At 40.5% G+C, this 21,532-nt stretch overlaps 1 protein-coding gene across 5 annotated transcripts in view; it reads right to left on the minus strand.

The window, feature by feature from the left end:
* Positions 19,085-21,532, minus strand: part of GIN1 (gypsy retrotransposon integrase 1) — a 37,886-nt gene continuing 35,438 nt past the window's right edge. For 4 of the 5 annotated variants that reach the window (XM_005654992.3, XM_013987576.2, XM_021084586.1 and 1 more), the window contains one exon: positions 19,085-20,024. In XM_005654992.3, the coding sequence (XP_005655049.1) occupies positions 19,750-20,024 (275 nt within the window). In that variant the 3' untranslated portion in view covers positions 19,085-19,749. The remainder of the gene's footprint in view (positions 20,025-21,532) is intronic. The other variant, XM_021084587.1, reaches the window with a different exon arrangement.

The raw sequence follows: 21,532 nt of genomic DNA on the forward strand, positions 1-21,532 counted from the left end.
TTGTCTCAAATGCCCACAAATAATACTGAATATAACAACAAATGTTCAACTTCGGCTTGTCAAAATAAGAACAAAATATATATATATTTTGTGTACATATATATATATATATGTACACAAAGGACCAAGAGAAGAGATTTGAGGCCTAAAATCCACATTTATACTATGATTTCTATTCAACCAAAGTTGATGGAAACATAGTTTCCAATCAATAAAAGAGGTGGTTACTTTAGTTATAAAAAGATAAATACTGATACACAGTTAATCCTCTTCATTCCAAAAGAAACATGAAAGCAAATTATGTTTTTCGTCCCCAGCTTTTCCTCTGAAAATTCCAAAGCTACAGAAATATATCCACATAACCTTGACTTAGATTGACCAGTGACTAACATTTTGCCATACTTGCTTACCCTTTCTCACATATGCACTCACACGCACAGGCACACACACACACACCACACACACACACACACACACACACATTCACACACGCCCTAATTTGCTAACTTCTGAACCATTTGAAAATAAGTAAGGATATTATCACCTTTACCCTAAGTATTTCAAACACGTATCACTTAAGAACTACGCATTCTTCCACATACCCACAAAACCACTATTACCACCAACAATTTAACACCGATTCCTTAATATCAATCAATGTGTAGCCCACATTCAAACCCCCAATGTCCCCAAAGTGCCCTTTGGAGCTTCCTGTTTTGGATCTGGGATGCAAGTAAGATTCACGAGGCATTTGTTTATCATATCTCTTGTGTTTCCTTTAAGGTAATTCTCTTGTCATTTTTTTTCCCTTCCAAAACACGAACATTTTTAAGAGTCCAGGCCAAGTGTCTTGGACAGGGTTTCACAGTGTGCCTTTATCTGTTTCCTCATGATTGACTTCTGATGGTGATCTTGCCTACCTCCCACTGCCTCATATTAAGAGGCCATAATGTCACTTTGCTCTGTCGTTGGCGATGCTACATCTGATCACTTAAGTGGGATGATGTCCAACAAATCTCTCCATTATGTTACATACATTCCATTTCCACTTTGTCTTAGAAAGTGTTTCTGAGAGAAAACACTTTAGTGTGAATAATGTGTTCCCCAACAAATTTTACCCAATGGTTTTAGTATCCATTGATGATCTTTTCCTGAATATATAATGTTGGGGGAGTTCTTAAATAATGATGATCTTCTAATTCTATCATTTTATCTTCATTTATTAGCTAGCAATTTTCTGTGAATGACTGAGAATCTTACTCTCACCCCAAGAAAGAGTGGCATGAAATAACCCCCTCACTTTATGTATAACCAATATGACAGGCCCTCCAAATTCATGGTACAAGTATGGTCAAATGCCTTTTTATTATTGTACTTAATTGCTCAAGTACGTGTCTTATTGACAGAAAGCTAGTCATTAGCATTTTGATGATTGGCTTCCCCCTCCTTTCCTTTTCTGAATTTATCAGGATAATCTCAGATCCCAAAAGGAGAATATGGAGCACAGAGTAGGTAGGTTTGCAGACACAGCAGCAGCATATTTAAATTTAATTCTTCCATGCTGCAAAGTTCTTTTTGCTGACTCCTGATATCACTGTTGAAGATTTTTCTCTATACCAGTCCTGAGAAAGCTGTTGCTCCCCTGCTGCCCTGAGGCTGCCCCATTCAGGCTGCCCTCCCAGAGTGCTGTACTTGGCCTCCAGACACTGTTTTCAATGCTGGGAACTTTTAGTTCACACACAGGTGCTGATAGGCCCAGGGGTCTTGGGTTGGGGCTGTCTTCGTATCTGCACCTACAGACACAGAACCATCATCTGCCTTCCTTCTCTCCCTTCCTAAAGTTCACACTAGAGGTCAGGAGTTTTTCTTCTTAAATCCTCAGAACTCGGAGTTCCATTAACCCTTCTTTTTCTTTTTTAATGTGATAAGAACACTTAATATGAGATCTACCTTTTTTTTTTTTTTTTTTGAGGGGGGCCACTCCTGTGACAAGTAGAAATTCCTGGGCCAGGGATCGAACATGTGACCCAGGCCACTGCAATAACAAACCCGGATTCTTAACCTGCTTCACTATGAGGGAACTCCTACGGCCTTAACAAGAAGTCTCCTCTCTTTATAGTGTTACCTTCCTTAAAATACCTAGTATATCATTTTCATTATTTAGATAGATTAGAATAGATATGTGCATTATAATTAAATCAGTTGATAATAGATCAATAGATGATTGGTTGATAGTAATAGCAGGAAGAAGTGAGAGACAGAGGGAAGGAGAGATGAAACATCCACTTTTGTAGGTTCCTCATAAAGATTGCTTCAGGGTGGTTATTACAAGTGCAGTGAATGGCTGACATCTGGTGGTAAAACTTTGTAAAATATGTGCATAGATTTGTGCACTCATGAAAGAAGTGTTATTTAGTGAATGATGGCTCTGTCTCCAAAAAGCATACTTTAAAATGCTGCTAGTCATCTACTTTTTATGGCTACATCATGCTGTGCAGTCGGGCCACTCAAGATGGCTATTCTCCTAGTCTTTGTACCTCCTGACTCAACCAGTCCCTGTTCACCAGCATCCTACTCCCATGAACATGCTTGCTCCTTGACCCCGCTAGTGATTGTTCTAATCCTTAGGCCAGAATGGCTCCACCTGCTAGTTTATTAAAGGGAAGCATCTGCTCTCGTGATAGTCATTGGCATTGTGAGACTGTGAAGGACCTGGCTCAGCTGCTGGTTTCCATGGTAACTGATGAGCCAACCCAACATCAGTTCCCCCTATAAAATGGTAGCCTCTTCCTTCCAGAGTAGTATAGCTTGCTCTCAACCGTCAGTAGTGGTGGTGTTGCTACAGGACCTTTTGTTTCAGAGAGGTAAGTTCTCTGTTTCCAATAAACCGCTGATGTTTCTCTCCCTGTCTTTGGTCTTGGGGCTGGGCAACTACAAGGATTTCTGGTCTGCGGGTTAAAAGTTCAACAACTGAGGAACCACCCAGAGGCCACGGAAACTCCCTCGAGTACCAAGATATCGGGAAATAAGGACGGGGAATGGAAAGTTGCAGGAGTAATCCTGAGATGGTCGTCCACTAGCTAGGGAGCCCTGTGGCAGCTGTCATGAGCAATGTCTTTCTCTTCCCTCATATTGGTGATAACTCTGTTAACCTGAGTCTCTTCAGTTTAAAAGTATCAGCTTAAACGAATCTGATTAGTATCCATGAGGACACAGGTTTGATCTCTGGCCTTAGTGGGTTAAGGATCTGGTATTGCCGGGAGATGTGGTATAGGTCCCATACGCGGCTCAGATATGGTGTGGCTGTGGCAGTGGCATAGGCCAGCGGCTACAGCACTGATTCGACCCCTAGCCTGGGAACCTCCTTATGTTGTGGGTGTGGCCCAAAAAAGACAGAAAGTAAAAAAGCAATCTTTAGCCATGGCTCCTCTGACTACAAGGGGTTAGCTGGGTGAATATAGACAAAATGCAAGCATACTCCTGACCCACACTCCTAAATAACTATAGAGACACGCTGCAGGAATTAACTCAGGGACAGGCTTCTGAATTGACATGACCTGTTTTCCAAAAGGGTGTGATTGGGGCCTATCCAAGTCCTGGAGGAAAGCAAAAAACTACTGTTGGATGTCTGTAACAGCTACATGTGATGTGGGACTCTCATGGACATTGATAATGACCAAAGAACCCATTTTGCCCGTCATGAAGTTCAGGAATACGTTGATGAAAAGTGCTATTTCCACCTGCTTTAGAACGCCCCTGCTACTGGGCTAATTGAAAGGAGATGGAAATCTGCTCTCTCAACATGTGAACCGGGGAGCTACCTCAAGCCCTGTGAGCTCTAACTGAACATCCAGGAGCAATCATCCCAGTGCCTATGCCCAGAGGCAACTCGTCAACATCAGCTGAGTTCGACTGTTGACCACCGAAGGACCACTGCTATCAGGGAGGACAATAATTCACTTTTGCCCTGGCTATAGAAACTACTTGTGAGGAGTTCCTGTTGTGGCGCAGTGGTTAACGAATCCGACTAGGAACCATGAGGTTGCGGGTTTGATCCTTGGCCTTGCTTAGTGGGTTGGGGATCTGGCATTGCCCTGAGCTGTGGTATAGGTCGCAGACACAGCTCGGATCCTGCGTTGCTGTGGCTGTGGCATAGGCCAGAAGCTACAGCTCCAATTAGACCCCTAGCCTGGGAATCTCCATATGCCGTGGGACAGCCCTAGAAAATGCAAAAAAAAAAAAAAAACAAAAAACAACTATCTGTGAGAGGGAACATATTATAACATGGCCTTGGGGGATTTCCTCTCGTAGCTCAGCAGTTACCGAACCCGACTAGGATCTGTGGGGATGCAAGTTTGATCCCTGGCCTCGCTTGGTGGATTGGGGATTGGGCATTGCTGTGACCTGTGGTGTGTAGGTTGCAGATGTGGCTTGGAGCCCAAGTTGCTATGACTCTGGTGTAGGCCAGTGGCTGTAGCTCTGTTTCTACCCCTAGCCTGGCCATCTCCATATGCCATGGGTGCAGCCCTAAAAAGCAAAGCAAAAAAAGGGGGGGGGGTGCTTGGAACTAGCAGGTAAGTCACCAGTGGTTGGTTTTCACCCTCTGGAGAGTAGAATTACAAAAAGACTTAAAGAGTTCACCTGCATTCTACCAAGGCCCACCTAAGAGGGCTAAAGAATTTAATCTGGACCCCCTACCAGGGAAAGGCACCACTATATTAATCCTGTGGTCCCTTGTTAGCCTCCTTCTCCAGGATTCAGCGCCAGCCATGGGAATTAAGGGTGGGCAGACGGGATTGTACTGCAGGCTAACCATGAAAACCCCAAGTAGGGGTAGTTTCATCTCAGAATGTTGTTACTGCTTGTATTTTGTTTAATGGTTGTGCTTTTCCCTGTATTAACATCTCACATTCCCTCCCATTTTGTCCCAAGTCTGAGTGGAAGGAATCAGTTCTGACTGGGTGACAATTATGAAATGAGTTTGACTGCTGGGTGAACAGCAAAATTCCATTGTGGTCGTCTGAACAACATGAAAAACTGACCTAATAAGTGCCTGGCTCCAAAATTTGCCTTGGACCCTTGATAACCTTTAGCTGTGGTTGTCTGTACCACATTTTTGGAATTTGGTTGCAGTACACCTCAATGTAACTGACCTCATGGATACCTCGGAAGAGGGCTGGACCAGCATTGTAAGGGTCGTGCAGGGTCTGTAGGGGTGGAGCATATGGTCAGACTACTCAAGACAGCTACTCTGGTCTTTGCACATCCCTGCTTGACTAGTCCCTGATGGACCTACACCCTACTCACATGAATGTAATTGTCCCCTGCCCCAGCTAGTAATTATTCTAATTCTTAGGCTAGATGGCTCTACCTGTTAGTTTGTTAAATGGAAGCAACTGCCTTCAGGAAGGTCATTTTCCTACAAGGCTGTGAGAATGCCCCAGCTGCCGGTTTCCCTGATGAGCCAATCACTAGTAGCCTATTTTTTCCCACAAGTGTCGAAGATTGCTACCATGTCCTGCCTGCTGTACCTGCATCATTTCATGACCTTTTGCTTCAAGTGAGTAAGATCCCCCTATCCAGTAAGTCACTGATGACTCTGTTGTTGCCGCTGGGCCCTTACTTCAGTCCCGAAGCTTGCAACTACAAGCCTGAGGGGTGCAGTTTAATGCAAGCCAAGCAGGTGTGGGAAAATAACTGGAAATCATGTGTTGCTAGATACAGTATCCATGTTTGCTTTGCCAACAGAGTCACTATTCTGTAACCAGAGAATAGAAAATCATGACACCTTTCAGGTATTTTCTACATAATCACTTAAGGAGGCAGAAATAAACATAATACCAGTCAAAAATAATTGAAAATACTAATCTACTGCCATTTTAAGAAATAAGAGCAATACCATCTCCATTGCCCAGGCCTGGACCGGTCTGATTATTTAGTTTGCTCCTAGGAACCCAAAGTAAACCTTTGTGTACCTCTAAGTGCATGGAGCAGGGGAAGCTCCCTGAAGCCCAGGAGGACCTTGAAGCAACTCTGGAGAAACATTACAGAGCGGTGAGTGTGGATTCTGTGGAAGCAGAAAGCAGGAAAAGTCGAGAATTACTGAGGAAAAGAGTGCAGTTAGCTGGTGTTTCTCTCTACTGCCACCACTGACAGCTAGGTGGCAACTCAATATTAAAAACTATTGAATTTTCACCTTAAATGAGTGAATTGTATGGTATGTAAACCATCTCAACTCTTTATTGTACAGTTTTTGTTCAAAATTTTGAAGCAAGTCAGATAAACCATTGCATATGCCTAAGGCCTGCCAACTCCCAGGCATAGGGGGCCACGTAGAAATGTATTCATGCTTCTGACACTGTGTAGTGGCTCCTTCAAATCATTTCTACTCCTACCAGAGGCCTTAGTAGTTGGCTAGCTTCGCACTGGTGAGAACAGCTGTGGGTGGTCTGCCTGTTGCTGAAACTCAGCCTCTGTCCACCAGTGCCGAATAAAAATGTGAAGGCAAAAGTTTTGAATGAAGGCAAAAAAAAAATAGGTTTATTGCTTTGCCAGGCAAAGGAGGCCACAGCAGGCTAATGCCTTAAAAGACTGTGCCCTCTTTTGGAGAAGAACTGCAGGGAGTTTTATAGTGTAAAAGAGTTTCAGATAAGAATCAGTGTTGGGGCAAACAGGCATTCTTCTTTCCTGGGGGGAATCTTAGTCATCAAAGCTGGAGTCAGATCTCAGCCTGATCCTGGTGGTAGTTGTTGGGTTATTGCCCTAGAATAACGTACTTGAGAAAAGGGCATATTGATCAGAGGATAGAACAATCTAGGAAAGTTCCTGAAAAACATCATGTGCTAATCATCTTTAACCCACAGGCACCTGGGCTCAGGGTGCCTAATCTTTAGTTTACCGGTGATTGTATTTAGGATGCAATCAAACAAGGGAGAAGGACAAGAAAAGGCTTTAAGCGTTCAGTTTTAAAGTATTCATTTCTAGAGAGTTCCCCTCATGGCTTAGTAGAAACAAATCTGACTAGTATCCATGAGGACACAGGTTCTATCCCGGGCCTCACTCACTCAGTCGGTTAAGTGAGCTGTGGAGTAGTTTCACAGGTGTGGCTTGGATCCCATATTGCTCTGGCTGTGGTGTAGACCAGAGACTACAGCTCCTATTTGACCCTTAGCCTGGGAACTTCCATATGCTGTGGGGTGTGGCCCTTAAAAAAAAAAAAAATAAATAAAGACACATACGAAAAAGGTACTCATTTCTAAAAGAAGCATAAAGAATATAACTTTCCTCTTAGGTGTCCAAGATGCCTGGTTCCTGGAGGAGGAACCAGGATCCTGCCCCAAGGCTGTACTATTGTTCGTCCCTTGTCTTTGCATCCCCTTCCTTCAGGCAACATTTGAACTTTCCCCCTGGAACTCAGGGAAGGCCAGGAAGGCCAAATGAGGCCCATTTCCTAAAAACAAGAAATGGGGAACACAGAATAGCTTTTGTGTCCAGGAGCCCCACAGAGCCCTGCTCAGTTACATACTTTTCCCCAAGATGTCCTGTACTGTTACCTTCGTTGCTGAGGGAGAGGCTCACAGATACGGGATGATTTTTTGTTTGGAAGTCTATGTCTCATAGCAGAATCTGCATGCCTGGTGGTGTCCTCTTGCCATGGATTAACCCCCTCCGTGTACCCTCAGGCAGATATACTTCCTACTTTAGCTGCCTCAGCTCAGGGAGCCACAGACATTGAGACGGGAAATCTAACAGGAGGCCTATCAGTGGGGAGAGATTTGAAGCTAGATATGGAAAAAGTTAAACAGGTGAGTGGCGAGAACAAAATATTCAGCATCCTATTGCTTCGCTGCCTTCAATTCCCGCTCTGTCTTTCCAAGTTGTACCTGACCTTCCAGTCCTTGATCACAGTTGCAAGGAAACTCTTTTATTACTAGAACCAAACACAGCATCCTCATCTGAACAGAGATGTACATCACTAACAGGAATTCAAAGGAAGATTAGAATTAAGGACTAACAACCCCAAATTTGTGAGGGGGAATAGAAGAGAGTCCAAAGAATCTGATCCTTATTCTGGAGGGGAAAAAGCTCTCTCTAGTTTCCATATGCAAACTAAGGTAGAAATAGGAAAGTGACAGTGGAACACCTTCAGAAATTCTATATAAATGACCCTGGGTTGTAAATTCCTTAGCAAAGACAAAGACCCATGTGATGGCAAGATAGTAAATTGCTGCAGAGACTAATGTTCTGCTTCATTCAGTTTCTACTGATGAGAGTGAGATTCTTGAGAACTTGTCTGCTTTATTTGCTGTCCTGTAAATGGGTTAGCAGCAACTATATCCATCAAAAGGGAAGGGGGCAAATGCACTGCTGCCATCATTCATACAGCCAGGAACTTTGCTTAATCATCTGTTGGCTCTGCTGGGTAATATAAATTATGCCGTGAAGTATGTGTAATCAATCACCAGATGTTTCGGATCGTTGCCTCAGCAATAATTAAGAAATGGATCAGATCAATAGCAAATGTAGGTCTATGCAGCAAAGAGGCATCTGGGCCTCCCTAAAAGCATTTTATTATTTTTTTGCCACTGTGTGCAGTGGCTTGATGTGGGGTCTCAGTTCTTAGACCAGAGACGGAGCCCAGGCTGCAACAGTGAAGGCTCCTAGTTCTAAGCACTAGACCACCAGGGAATTTGCCATGTTAATTAAAGTTTTGTTTTGGAGAGTTCTGAACTATGTGTAAATGAATACTTAATTCCTATCCTCTGAACTTTAGGCTCTTATATCCAAATGTTTACCCAACAGATCCATTTGAATGTTTATCTCAAACTCAACATGTTCAAAACTAAACTTTATTCTTTCCTAAACCTGCTCCTCCAAGTCATCCTCATATCATCTACTTGCAACTCCATTCTTCTGGTTATGCAAACCTAAAAAGTGTAGGATGATCATAAATTCCTGTCTTTCTCTAAATACCTACATTCAGTGTCAGCAAATTCCATGTACTCTGCTTAAAAATAGATCAGATACCAACACCACATCCATTGTTAGCAATGCCATGATCTCTGACCAAATTACTCCAACAGTCTCCTAAGCAGTCCTCTGATGCCATTTCTCAGTCCATTCACAATTCTTTTTTTTTTTTCTTTATTTTTTTTGGGGGCCACACCTGTAGCATATGGAGGTTCCCAGGCTAGGGGTCGAACCAGAGTTGTAGCCATTGGCCTATGCCACAGCAATGCCAGATCCGAGCCGCGTCTGGGATCTACACCACAGCTCATGGCAATGCGGGATCCTTAACCCACTGCATAAGGCTAGAGATTGAATCTGTGTTCTCATGGATCCTAGTCAGATTCGTTTTCACTGAGCCAAGACCGGAACTCCCTCCATTAACATTTCAACTTTTGTGTCATTTTTCTCAAAGTTTCACTAAGTTACCATATTACTCAATAATGGATTCCACATATATTCTATACAGTGGCTTACCAGGCCTGAAACAATTTATTCTACTCCCACTGTCTCTCTTACCTCTTGTTATAGTCCTTATTACTCTGTTTTAAGAATCCTGGGCTCCTTACTATTCCTCAAAACACCAAACACAGGAGTTCCCGTCTTGGCATAGTGGTTAACGAATCCGACTAGGAATCATGAGGTTTTGGGTTCGATCCCTGACCTTGCTCAGTGGGTTAAGGATCCGGAGTTGCCGTGAGCTGGGGCGTAGGTTGCAGACTCGGCTCAGATCCCATGTTGTGGTAGCTCTGGTGTAGGCCGGTGGCTACAGCTCTGATTCGACTCCTAGCCTGGGAACCTCCATATGCCAAGGGAATGGCCCAAGAAATGGCAAAAAGACAAAAAAAAAAAAAAAAAAAAACCACTAACACAAACCCCTCTGGACCTTTGCACTTACTGTTTCATGTCTCTGAAATACCCTTCCCAGGTATGCACATGCCTCCTTTTCTCAGTTCCAAACTTTGCCATGTCTCACCTTCTGTAAGTTGATTTTTCTGCTCCCTATTTTTTCTTTTCTTTTTCTGCTTTATAGGGAAAATATGGAGGTTCCCAGGCCAGGGTCAAATTAGAGCTACAGCTGTCAGCCTATACCACCTGCTAGTGCGGGACCGGGGCCACCTCTGTGACCTACACCACAGCTCAGTGCTGGATCCTTAACACATTGAGTGAGGCCACGGATTGAACCTGAACCCTCGTGGATACTAGCAGGGTTCATTACCACTAAGCCACAACGGGAAATCCTCTGCTCCCTATTTTGTTTCTGAATTCCTCTATGACTTTTTTTTTTTTTTTGTATTTTTGTCTTTTTAGGGTCACACCCACAGCACATGGAGGTTCTGAGGCTAGGGGTTGAGTCAGAGCTGTAGTTGCCAGCCTATGCCACAGGCACAGCCACTGAGCCAGGCCAGGCATCAAACCCACAACCTCATGGTTTCTAGTCGAATTCTTTTCTGCTGGGCCATGATGGGAACTCCCTTTTATGCTTTTTAATATATCTTTATTCATTTTTATTGCTGTTAAGTATTCCATTGTATGAATATGCCACATTCCATTCATGCCTTCTGTTGTTTCCAATGTTCTGCTATTAGAGAATTTCTCCTTGAACATGGCTCCTAATGCAAAATTACTGGAGTATATAAGTTTGCACATCTTCACTTTTGCCATGTAATGCTGAATTGTTTTTCCAAATAGTTGTTTCAACTTAAACACCAATAACATATAATTATATTTTTTGCTCTCATCCTTGCCAATATTTTAAATGATTCCCAACCTGATAGGTTTTAAATCATCTTTAAATCATGGTTGTAATTTGCATTTCTTATGGCCATTAATGAGACTCAGCACCTTTTCATGTGTTTATTGGCTGTATCTGGATTTCAGTAGGGAACAGATGACAAGTTGGGATAATCAGATGGTCTAAGTACAAAGATATGTATGATGTAGGAGAAACCCATGCTATTATCAATGTACCTGTTTCCATACCTAGATCCCAAAATTACAAGAAGAGGAGAGGTTCCTAGAAACACAGAAGCATAGTTTTGTAAAAGAAGGACTTTTAGTTGAAAAAAATAGCCAGAATGAGGATGGCAACAAGGAGAACAAGTCTCAACTTGTCATTCTCTTCCTTCCTTCTGATCTTCTGCCAGGAATCCCCCCAGTCAAATCTGCTTGAAGTCAGAAGGAATGGCAACTCTGTGAGGCCAGGATTCTGAGGCACAGGTGAAAAACAATGAGAAGCTGTGCCTATTCAAGACTTTTGGCTGTTTTTATATTAGGTTATTTTTTCCATATTGACTTATGTTCTTTATGTGGACAATTGTTTTCTTTTTTCTTGCCTTGTTATGCTGGCCAGAGCCTCCAATACAATAGTAGTAATACTTGTTCGTGATCTTAGAATCTTTTAATGTTTTCCTTATTCACTATAAATGCTCACTATAGTTTTTGTCTTAATAATACATACTTTATCAGGATAAGGAAATGCCCTTCTGAGTTTGCCAAGAGGTTTTTAAATTTCAAATGGATGTTAATATTCAGCAAATATTTTGTCTGCATCTTCTAGATCAAGAGCCTACAAACTACTATGCCACAGGCCAAATCCAGTTGACAATTTTTTGGGGGGGGGTTAAATAAAATTTTATTGGGAAACAGACACACCCATTTGTTTAGTATACATGTATGGCTGCTTACACTATGATGGCAGAATTGTGTAGTTCCAAGAGAATAATTGGCCTGCAAAGCTGAAAATATTTGCTACCTAGCTAAGCCCTTAATAGAAATGTTTGCCAACTAGGTGATTATGTAACTTTTCTTTTTTATCTGCTTATGTGATTTTGCTGATTGTTCTCAAATCACATGCCCAAATCCATTCTCTGCCTTTTTCTGCTTTTTCTTAGGAGGCTACTTTTATTGCTTGCATCTCCAAGCTCCCTTGCCCCTGGCTTCCCATTGGGGCTAAAAAGTGAGAGGCACTAGCAAGAGATGGGAGGGTGGTATCCTCCAATGGTCATAGTTTTGATAATAGATGTTACAGCTCTGACTTGTTCTGGTTCAGGGAGAGGCTGTTGTTCTTTATGACTTCCACCACTGATGGTTAAACTCTCTCTTCCATAAATTTATCTCTCACTGGGCATTTCCACTCCTTGCCCGCTCAGGCTTAGAGGTTTCTAGCTATTGCTGGTTACCTAATGTCCTGCCATCCCTTGTGGGTTTCATTAACATTTAAATAGTTCCTTAAATTTTCTTTAGTTAAAATCATTTTATGTGTTTGATCTCTTTTTTTTTTTTTGCCAGGTCTCTTAGAAATGCAGTCATTAATTAAACCAACCTTGCATTTTTGAGATCCACTCAAGTTGGTCATAATGGATAATTTTATGTGTCTCTAGACTCAGTTTGCTAATTTCTCTTTAGGTCTTTGTATTTCTGTTTATAAGAGAATGACCTGTTATTTTCCTTTCTCATTGCGTCCTTTTCAGATTTTGATATTGCACCCTCATACAAAAGATGTAAGGAGTGGTCCTTCTGTTTCTACACCATGAATAGTTTGTGTAAGATTAAAATTATGCGTTCCTTAGATTTTGTTATAAATTTCTGATAAAATCATCTGGCTTATTCTCGAGCCACTTTTGTAGGCTAAATTTTTTTTAAAATTCCAGTTTTATTAAGGCTTCAAATTTACTGAAATAAAGTTATAATATCATGTCTTCGAAATATCTGCATTATATGTGATTGTGACCATTTTTATATCACAGTATTGTCTATTTATAAATTCTCTAGGTTTACTCCTTTAATTAGGACTTGGCTAGATTTATCTCAGTGTTTTCAAAGAAGCAACTTTGGCTTGGTCATTATAAGCTTATTTTCCATTCCATTACTTTCTATTATCTTCATGATTTTATTTATCTTTTTAGGTCCACACCTGCAGCATATGGAAGTTCCCAGGCTAGGGGTCAAATAAGAACTGCAGCCACTGGCTTATGCCACAGCCATAGCAACGTGGGACCCAAGCCACATCTGTGACCTACATCACAGTTCACAGCAGTGCCAGATCCTTGACTAACTAAGCGAGTCCAGGGGTTGAACCTGTGTCCTCATGGATACTAGTTTTCATTAACTGCTGAACCACAACAGGAACTCCTCTATTATCTTCACGATTTTAAATCTTCTGTTTTCTTTAGGCTTACTCACTCCCCCCCCCCCCCAAATTTTAAAAGTATAGTTGATTTACAATGTTGTGCCAACTTCTGCACAGCAAAGTGACACAGTTATGATATATATACATTCTTTTTTATATTCTTATCCATCATGTTCTATTCCAGAAGACTGGTTATATTTCTCTGTGCTATACAGTAGGACTTTGCGTTTATCCTTTCTAAATGTAATAGTTTGCAAATACTAACCCCAAACTCTCAGCCCATCCCTGTCTGTCCCTCTTCCCTCTTGGCAATCACAAATCTGTTCTCTGTTTGTGAGTCCATTTCTGTTTGGTAGATAGGCTCATTTGTATAATATTTAGATTCCACATGTATATTCACTTGTTCATTTTATACCACATTAAATTGGCTGCTTAGCTCATTACTTTATAACCTTTATTTTTCCAGTATAAGCATGTAAGTTTTAAGTTTTCCTCTGAGCACAATTGAGCTGTATTGCACAAACTTTTTTAAACAGCTTTATTAAGATATAATTCACATGCCACACAATTTTCCTCTTGTCAGAACTAACAGAGGCTTCACTAGGATGTGGAGAGGATAGGAGTGAAGTTGTCATTGGCTATCTGGTTTCCTCCAGCAGCTACACCAGGCCAAGGAAATGACTTTCTTCATTATGTATTCTTTTCAAGGCCTGTCAAAGTATGGACAATGAGGTGGTCAGATGAGGGAAGTACTCTGGACCTAATGCTCCTTAACTTCTGAAGTTGTGGGTGAGTACACAAAAGTAATAGTATTAATGGTGGGAAAGGGTGAGGAAGTAAGGAAAGGAGTGACATTGAGGGACTAGAGAAAGCAGAAAAACTATTGGACCTGGGCCTCGTGGTCACAGCAATCTGCCAACTTAGAGACGTAAATTTGATGGCATTGAATTGATCTCTGCCTGTTAAAAGTCAATTGCAACATTTCGCAAAACTGGTATTTCTGCTCAATAACAGATGTATCTGTAGAAAACAAAAATTTGAAAAAATTGCTTTTTAAATGCTTATCTTGGCTTTTAATTATTAATCATAATGGTTAGAAACTCCAGCTGGAAGTGGTCCAGTCCTTTTTAGACCTCTGAACAAAAACATTATTCGGGAGTTCCCATCATGGCGCAGTGGTTAACTAATCTGACTAGGAACCATGAGGTTGCGGGTTCGGTCCCTGTCCTTGCTCAGTGGGTTGACGATCAACGCCGTGAGCTGTGGTGTAGGTTGCAGACGTGACTCGGATCCTGCATTGCTGTGGCTCTGGCGTGGGCTGGTGGCTGCAGCTCTGATTAGAACCCTAGCCTGGGAACCTCCATATGCCGCGGGAGCGGCCCAAGAAATGGCAAAAAAAAAACCTAAAAAAAAACAAAAACAAACAAACATCATTCGAACTTTCTTAACAGTCAAAAAAATACATGGAAGAGGTTTAAGGTAGGGATCCCAACAAGCTGTCTGTCCATAGTACTACCAGTGAGATTCTAAAGATCAGATGTAGGCAAAGAAGTAGATTCATTAAGAAATGCCGGTCAAGGAGTGCCCATCGTGGTAGGGGAAACAAATCCAACTAGAAACCATGAGGTTGTGAGTTCAATTCCTGGCCTCCCTCAGTGGGTTAAAGATCCAGCGTTGCCATGAGCTGTGGTGTAAGTTGCAATCGTGGCTCAGATCTTGTGTTGGCTGTGGCTGTGGTGTAGGCCAGCAACTGTAGCTCCAACTGGACCCCTAGCCTGGGAACCTCCATATGCCGAGGGTGCGGCCCTAAAAGACAAAAGACAAAAAAGAGAGAAAAGAAATACCAATCACAATTTAAATTGCACTGCAAGCTGTAGCAGGGCAGAGATAATTGTTTCTCATTGATAGATCCTCAGTGCCAGAACAGCACACAGACAGAGTAGATGTTTAAAGCATATGTTTTTTGAGTGTGTGAATGTATCCCATAACTCAACATCGTAAGTTTGGTATGTTTTCTTTGCTAAATCTTAGTGAGTTATTTCTTTTTTTAAGATGGTAACATAAGAAAAATTTTACACATGAAATGCTAATCATGATACTTAATCATTTTTCCAGTGAGGAAATAATTCCCATTCAAAAATATTTTTCCTTTATTGTAGCTCACCATTTCCCCTTCATTATCATGTTTTCAAGTGTTCATAAAAATACCACAAGGTGGCATACAAAACCTCATTAAGACATGGAATTTTTGTGGTTAAAATTTTACTGTATATTTAGAGAAAACCTTCCTTAAATCGAGGCAAGATGGACCTCACTCTGGACCTTTTGCTTGAGGATAGGGCTCTGTCCCCCTTGAGCATATGTCCCTCCCTGTAGGGTGAAAAGGCCACAAGGGCCCAGGGATGTGCCCCTTCCCAGTTGGGAGAGGGAGAATCTTTCAAAGGCTCCCTCCCAGAAGGGTGGACAGAGAGCTGGTGAGCACATCCCAAAGGCCTGGACCTGTCAGAGAGTGCATCTGCATGACTCAAAAGGGGTGGCAGTAGAGGGGAGTGTTGTTCTTGGGAAAGGACTGCGCTAAGACAAAGAGCATTCTTTGTCACCAACTCTCTCTGCTTTGCCATTCATTAGTGTGAGGCTTGAGTCTAGGAACTCTAGGAATCTTAAGGCATATTTGTCAAGGTAAGAGTAGTTCATTAGCTCTATTTATAACTTTTAAACATTTAGGTACACAGTATACCATTCTCTTGACAGGGCCCTGCAAACGTTAGAGACAAGACTATAGGCATAGAATCTAGAGGTATTTTCTATGTGTTTACTTAAAAATCTATATTTGGAAACTCTGCGTCAGAATCCTGAAGCTTCAGTAATAAAATCATCATTTTGTTTGAATATATTGGCTATTTATCAGGAAATTTCATCATAAATGGCCTTTAAAAGAGTTTGCAAAGAAGATGAGTATGGCAGCTATTGCAGCTATCCACTAATATTCTCATTTTCCTCCTTCAAGGAATATAGCCTGACTATTAGGCATGACTATGTGACTAGTTTGTCTTTTTTTGTTTGTTTGTTTTTTTGGGGTTTTTTGTAAGTACTTGAGTTTAGACCTAATTTATTTTATTTTTGCTTGTGACAAATTGGAGCTACAGCTGCCGGTCTACGCTACAGCCACAGCAACATCAGATCTGAGCCACGTCTGTGACTTACACTGCAGCAGCTCACGGCAACGCTGGATCCTTAACCCACCGAGGGAGGCCAGGGATCGAAGCTGAAACCTCATGGTTCCTAGTTGGATTCATTTCTGCTGCACCATGATGTGAACTCCTAGACTCTTAACAATTTTACTGAGATATAGCTCTCATAAAATTCACCCTTTTTTTAAAAGTATATAATTCAGTGGATCTTGGTGTTTTCAGAGTTATGCAACCATAGCTATTAACTTTAGAATGTTTTTATCACCACAAAAAGAAACCCACATCCATTAGCAGCATGTGACGAGGTTTGATCATTGTGAGTGGGAAGGATGTGCATAATTACACAACCAAGTCTGTTCACAGCTAGTGCTCTCTTCAACGTGTTCTCCCCTTGCCATGGTGACTGCTGTGTTAGAGGTAAGGTTCCTTCAGCCTGCATCTTGAAGTAATGATGAAAATGGAGCCTTAATGAACCATGGGGGTGGCTAAGAAATAAAGCTCCATTGTTTTAAGACAATAAGATATTGGGGTGGTAGACAGAACAGTGGAGCCCAACATGACCAGTGCACACAGATTAAGGTCTGTTTGATGGGAAAGTAATCAGGGGATGTAGAATCCTTTTAAAAATGTTTAGAAATGACTCATTACTAATTACCCATTTACAATGGAAAAATAGGCTTATTTTGAGTCAGATGGTCATTGAAGAAAAGTCACCTCATTTGAGGTGAGCAAAGGACACTTGACCATTTACATTTACCAAAGAGAAGGTTCAGTATGACTCAATCATGAACTTTTTTCTGCTAATGGAAGCATGACACAGGTATCACTGAGACAACAATTGTTATGGTTTGTATTGAAATTCTTTGACCTAGAATTTATTTGGTCGGTGGTATAAGATGGGAGTCCTTGTTTTTTTCAGTTTTCCTTTAGCCTATATTAAACATAATTTAATCTTTGTTCTTAAATGAGTAATTGCAGTACCTTATTTTCATTTTGACTATCACTGTTCAGTATGGTTGATGCAAAAAAATATGAGCTCTTCTTTAGATCTTAAGACATGCTCCATTCATTATTATTGCTATCAGCATAGTTCAGCCTCCAATTAACTATTATCTCTTGAAAGTCATATCAACTAACCCTCTATGTTTTGCTTCTTTCCTTCTCTAATCCTTTACTAGCTGCCAGATTAAACTTCCTAAAACGTAGTCTGGATCATGATACTTCTCTATACAAAGACCTTTAATGGCTCTCAGAAAATTAAAGTTTTTTAACTAGGTATTTTTATTACTTTGCCAGGGCTACTGTAACAAAGCCACAATCCTGGTAGCTTATGCAAAAGGTAACTGTCTCACAGTTCTGGAGGCTACAAATCTAAAATGGAAGTGTTGACAGGGTTTGTAACTTCTGTGGGCTGGGAGGAAGAGTCTGCTCTGTGCCTCTCCTTTAGTTTCTCATAGTTTTCTGGTAATGGCTGGTATTCCTTGGTTTGTAAATGAATTGGTCCAATCTCGCCTTATCTTCACGTGGCATTCTCCCTGACTCTGACCAAATTTTCCCTTTGTGTAAGGATATCAGTCACACTGGATTAGGCCCCATTCTATTCCAATATGACCTCATCTTAATATCTGCAATGATCTTATTTCCAAATAAGGTAACATTCTAAGGTCCCAGTAAGTTCCTAGGGGTTTAGGACTTCAACATGGAATCTGGACAGGGAGACACAATTCAACCCATAGCAGTGTTCGAAGCCTTCCACAAGGTTTCCTACTTCCCCTTTAGCTTTATCTCCCCATACCTTATTACTTCACCTTATACTGGAGGCAATTTAGACAACAAAAAGCACTGCCTTTCCGTAAATCCTAATAGTACTTTCTGTCTCTGTGCATTTCTTTCTTTCTTTTTTTTTTTTTTAAAGCTTTTTAGGGCCACACTCACGGCCTATCAAAGTTCCCAGGCTAGGGGTCGAATCGAAGCTGCAGCTGCTAGCCTGAGACACAGCTACAGCAACACAGGATCCAAGCCACATCTGTGATCTACACTGCAACTCATGGCAACGCTGGATCCTTAACCCACCGGGTGAGGTGAGGGATTGAACCTGTGTCCTCATGGATACTAGTAGGGTTTGTTACAGCTGAGGCACTGCGAGAACTCCTCTGTGCATTTCTTTTCCTCTAATTCTTCTGTACCTTCTCACCAAATCCTATTCATTTTTCAGGATCACGCTCAAACAATCCTTCTTCCATAATCATAAACCTAAGTTTCTTACCCAGAAATAATCTTTTTTTTTTGGCCTCCCTAAGTATATTATTTGCACTTCTCTTTTGGAATTTAGGATCTAACTTGTAACTTCTGTTGTACATAGCTTATGTGATCAGATAAAGTACACACAGCTTTTATTTTTCCTATAGTGTTCTTTAATGTGGTTTATAACAAAATATTTGTTGAGCAAAGTTATAACTATCATAGAAATTATACTTTAAAAATCCTTGGGGTTCCTGTTGGTGGCATGGCTGAAATGAATCTGATTAGGAACGATGCGGCTGCAGGTTTGATCCCTGGCCTTGCTCAGTGGGTTAAGGATCCAGCACTGCCATGACCTGTGGTGTGGGTTGCAGACGCAGCTCAGATTCCGTGTTGCTGTGGCTGTGGCATAGGCCAGAGGCTACAGCTCTGATTAGACCCTTAGCCTGGGAACCTCCATATGCAGCCGGTGCCGCCCTAGAAAAGACAAAAAAAAAAAAAATTATATATACAATTTTATAATTACAATTATTTTATAATTTTTGACTTTAATATATACTATGAAAATGCACAAATGTTTTCAAATCAATACATCGTTTCAGATCCTAATCCCGAACCTAACAATGTGAAATTATCAGTATAATTAAACAACTCAATTTTTTTCTACAATATTTACATAAGTTCCAATGACAGAGAAAGAGGTTTTACTTAACACATTTAATAAATAGTTATTAAAGCCATTCTAAGTAGTTCAAACTTATTTTTTTACAAGAGGGGAATATTCCAGTAAAAACCACAAAATTTAAAACTGAAAGTGTGGTACCAATAAGTAGACAAATTTTGAGCTGGAAAGTAGTTTACTTCCTAAGAAGCAGGCATGCTTTGCCTGTTCTCTTTTAGAAGAAAAAAATGAATTCTATATATTATATGTTTACTTTGCCATATATATATTTGCATATTATATATGCAAATATACTTTGCAAATATAACATATTTGCATAATATATATGCAAATATATATATATATATTTGTACTGATTCAAATGCGGCACAGTTTTAGATAAATAGTTATAAAATAAATCTTCCAGATTTAGTCACTACAAGACAGAATGGAAAAGACAGCAAGATTCAAGGAGATACATTTTCTAAATAAACACTTGAAGTGAATTTTGGTGTTTACTAACTCAAGTACTCAAGGACTTGGTTTGAAGAGTCCAACAGACTAAAAGTCTGCTTTTCAAGGGTACTATGATCTTCTATCAATGGAGAGATTTTGGCATTTCTATATTCTAAAAGTTCACGATCTTTGCTTGATGTCAGTAATTCATTATCGACTATTCCAATAGTTGCATCTTCTACCAGAATATTTGCTTGGTATGCTCCAACTGGAATTTCAGGCAATCCAATGTAGTCATGATCTGCCACGACTGAACCTTGTAAGAGATAAAGACTGTCTGAAAAAAAGAAACATAAGTTTGCCTTTTATAATTACAATCAACTGTAATTTTAAAATTAAATAATGCCAATAAGGAACAAATTCATAAGTAACAGAAATTAACTATCAAGATTAATTTCTGGTGGATTCTCTTATATCCCACATAAATATAGAGACCAAAGAATAAATAAAATACCTAAACTTGACGTTTTGATACATTAAGTAGTTTAGGAGAGACCAAAGATTTTACAAGAGCAAAGCTCTTGTCTTTGATAGGTGTGAGTGAAGGAGGTAGAAGGGACTGAGAATCACAGGACAGATTAAAAACAAATGTTATAAAACTATACTTTCTATGTTAATAGCCTTAATATATTTTTTGCAAAGCCTTTATGAGTGAATGGGGTCTTGAAAGATGTTTTAACAAATATAATTGTTAAATCCTTTACAACTTTAGAAAATTCTCTAATCTTTATTAAATCCATATTAGGACAGTAATAACAAATTGCTACATGAAGTTACATAAATTGCTACATAAATTGCTTTATGAAGTTATAAAGATAAAGTTTCTGGAGTTCCCGTTGTGGTGCAATGGTTAACGAATCCGACCAGGAACCAGGAGGTTGTGGATTCGATCCCTGGCCTTGCACAGTGGGTTAAAAGTTCATGACCACAGCGTTGCCGTGAGCTGTGGTGTAGGTTGCAGATGCAGCTTGGATCCCTTGCTGCTGTGGCTCTGGTGTAGGCTGGTGGCTACAGCTCCGATTAGACCCTTGCATGGGAATCTCCATATGCTGCAAGAGCAGCCCTAAAAGAGGCAAAAAGACAAAAAAAAAAAGATCCTAGAATTAGACTTATGTGACAGGAATGTGAAAGTAGGTAGGATATAATGAGTTAGACTAAAAATTTAGCTTACTTAAGTCTAATTTAATACCAAAATGCTCACAAACTTGTAGGTGTAGCTAAACTAAAATTCATACTGAAATATTGACAAGGAAAGTCAAGCATTTTATTCTATTTTGAACAAATTTAACATGATAGCAAAGCAGCAGCACCTTTATAAATAAAGGTTAATGTATGTAAAAGAATTCCTTCCTACCTAATGTTTTAATTCATTACAACAAGGAACTATTCCACCACAGCTGATTAACTTCCTAGACCCCTGTTTTCTCTTTCTGGATTTTCTCCCAAAACATTAACAGATTCTCTTAAAAGTTTTAATAGCTCAAAATGAACATTAACTAATTAGATTAGAGATCAGTGAATGTTTCTAGAGCAGATAATTTGTTAACATATCCTGGGACATGACGCCACCCTACTCATCCTTATACTAATATCTAAAAAGCTAGATGAACCTATTCCAATCCTGGAAGTTATACATTTTTTTTTTTTTTTTTTTTTTTTTTTTTTGCTATTTCTTGGGCCGCTCCCGCGGCATATGGAGGTTCCCAGGCTAGGGGTTGAATCGGAGCTGCAGCCACCAGCCTACGGCCTAGGCCAGAGCCACAGCAACGCGGGACCCGAGCCGCA

The sequence above is a fragment of the Sus scrofa genome, chromosome 2, assembly GCF_000003025.6.
Source record: "Sus scrofa isolate TJ Tabasco breed Duroc chromosome 2, Sscrofa11.1, whole genome shotgun sequence".
In the NCBI taxonomy this organism is placed as follows: Eukaryota; Metazoa; Chordata; class Mammalia; order Artiodactyla; family Suidae; genus Sus; species Sus scrofa.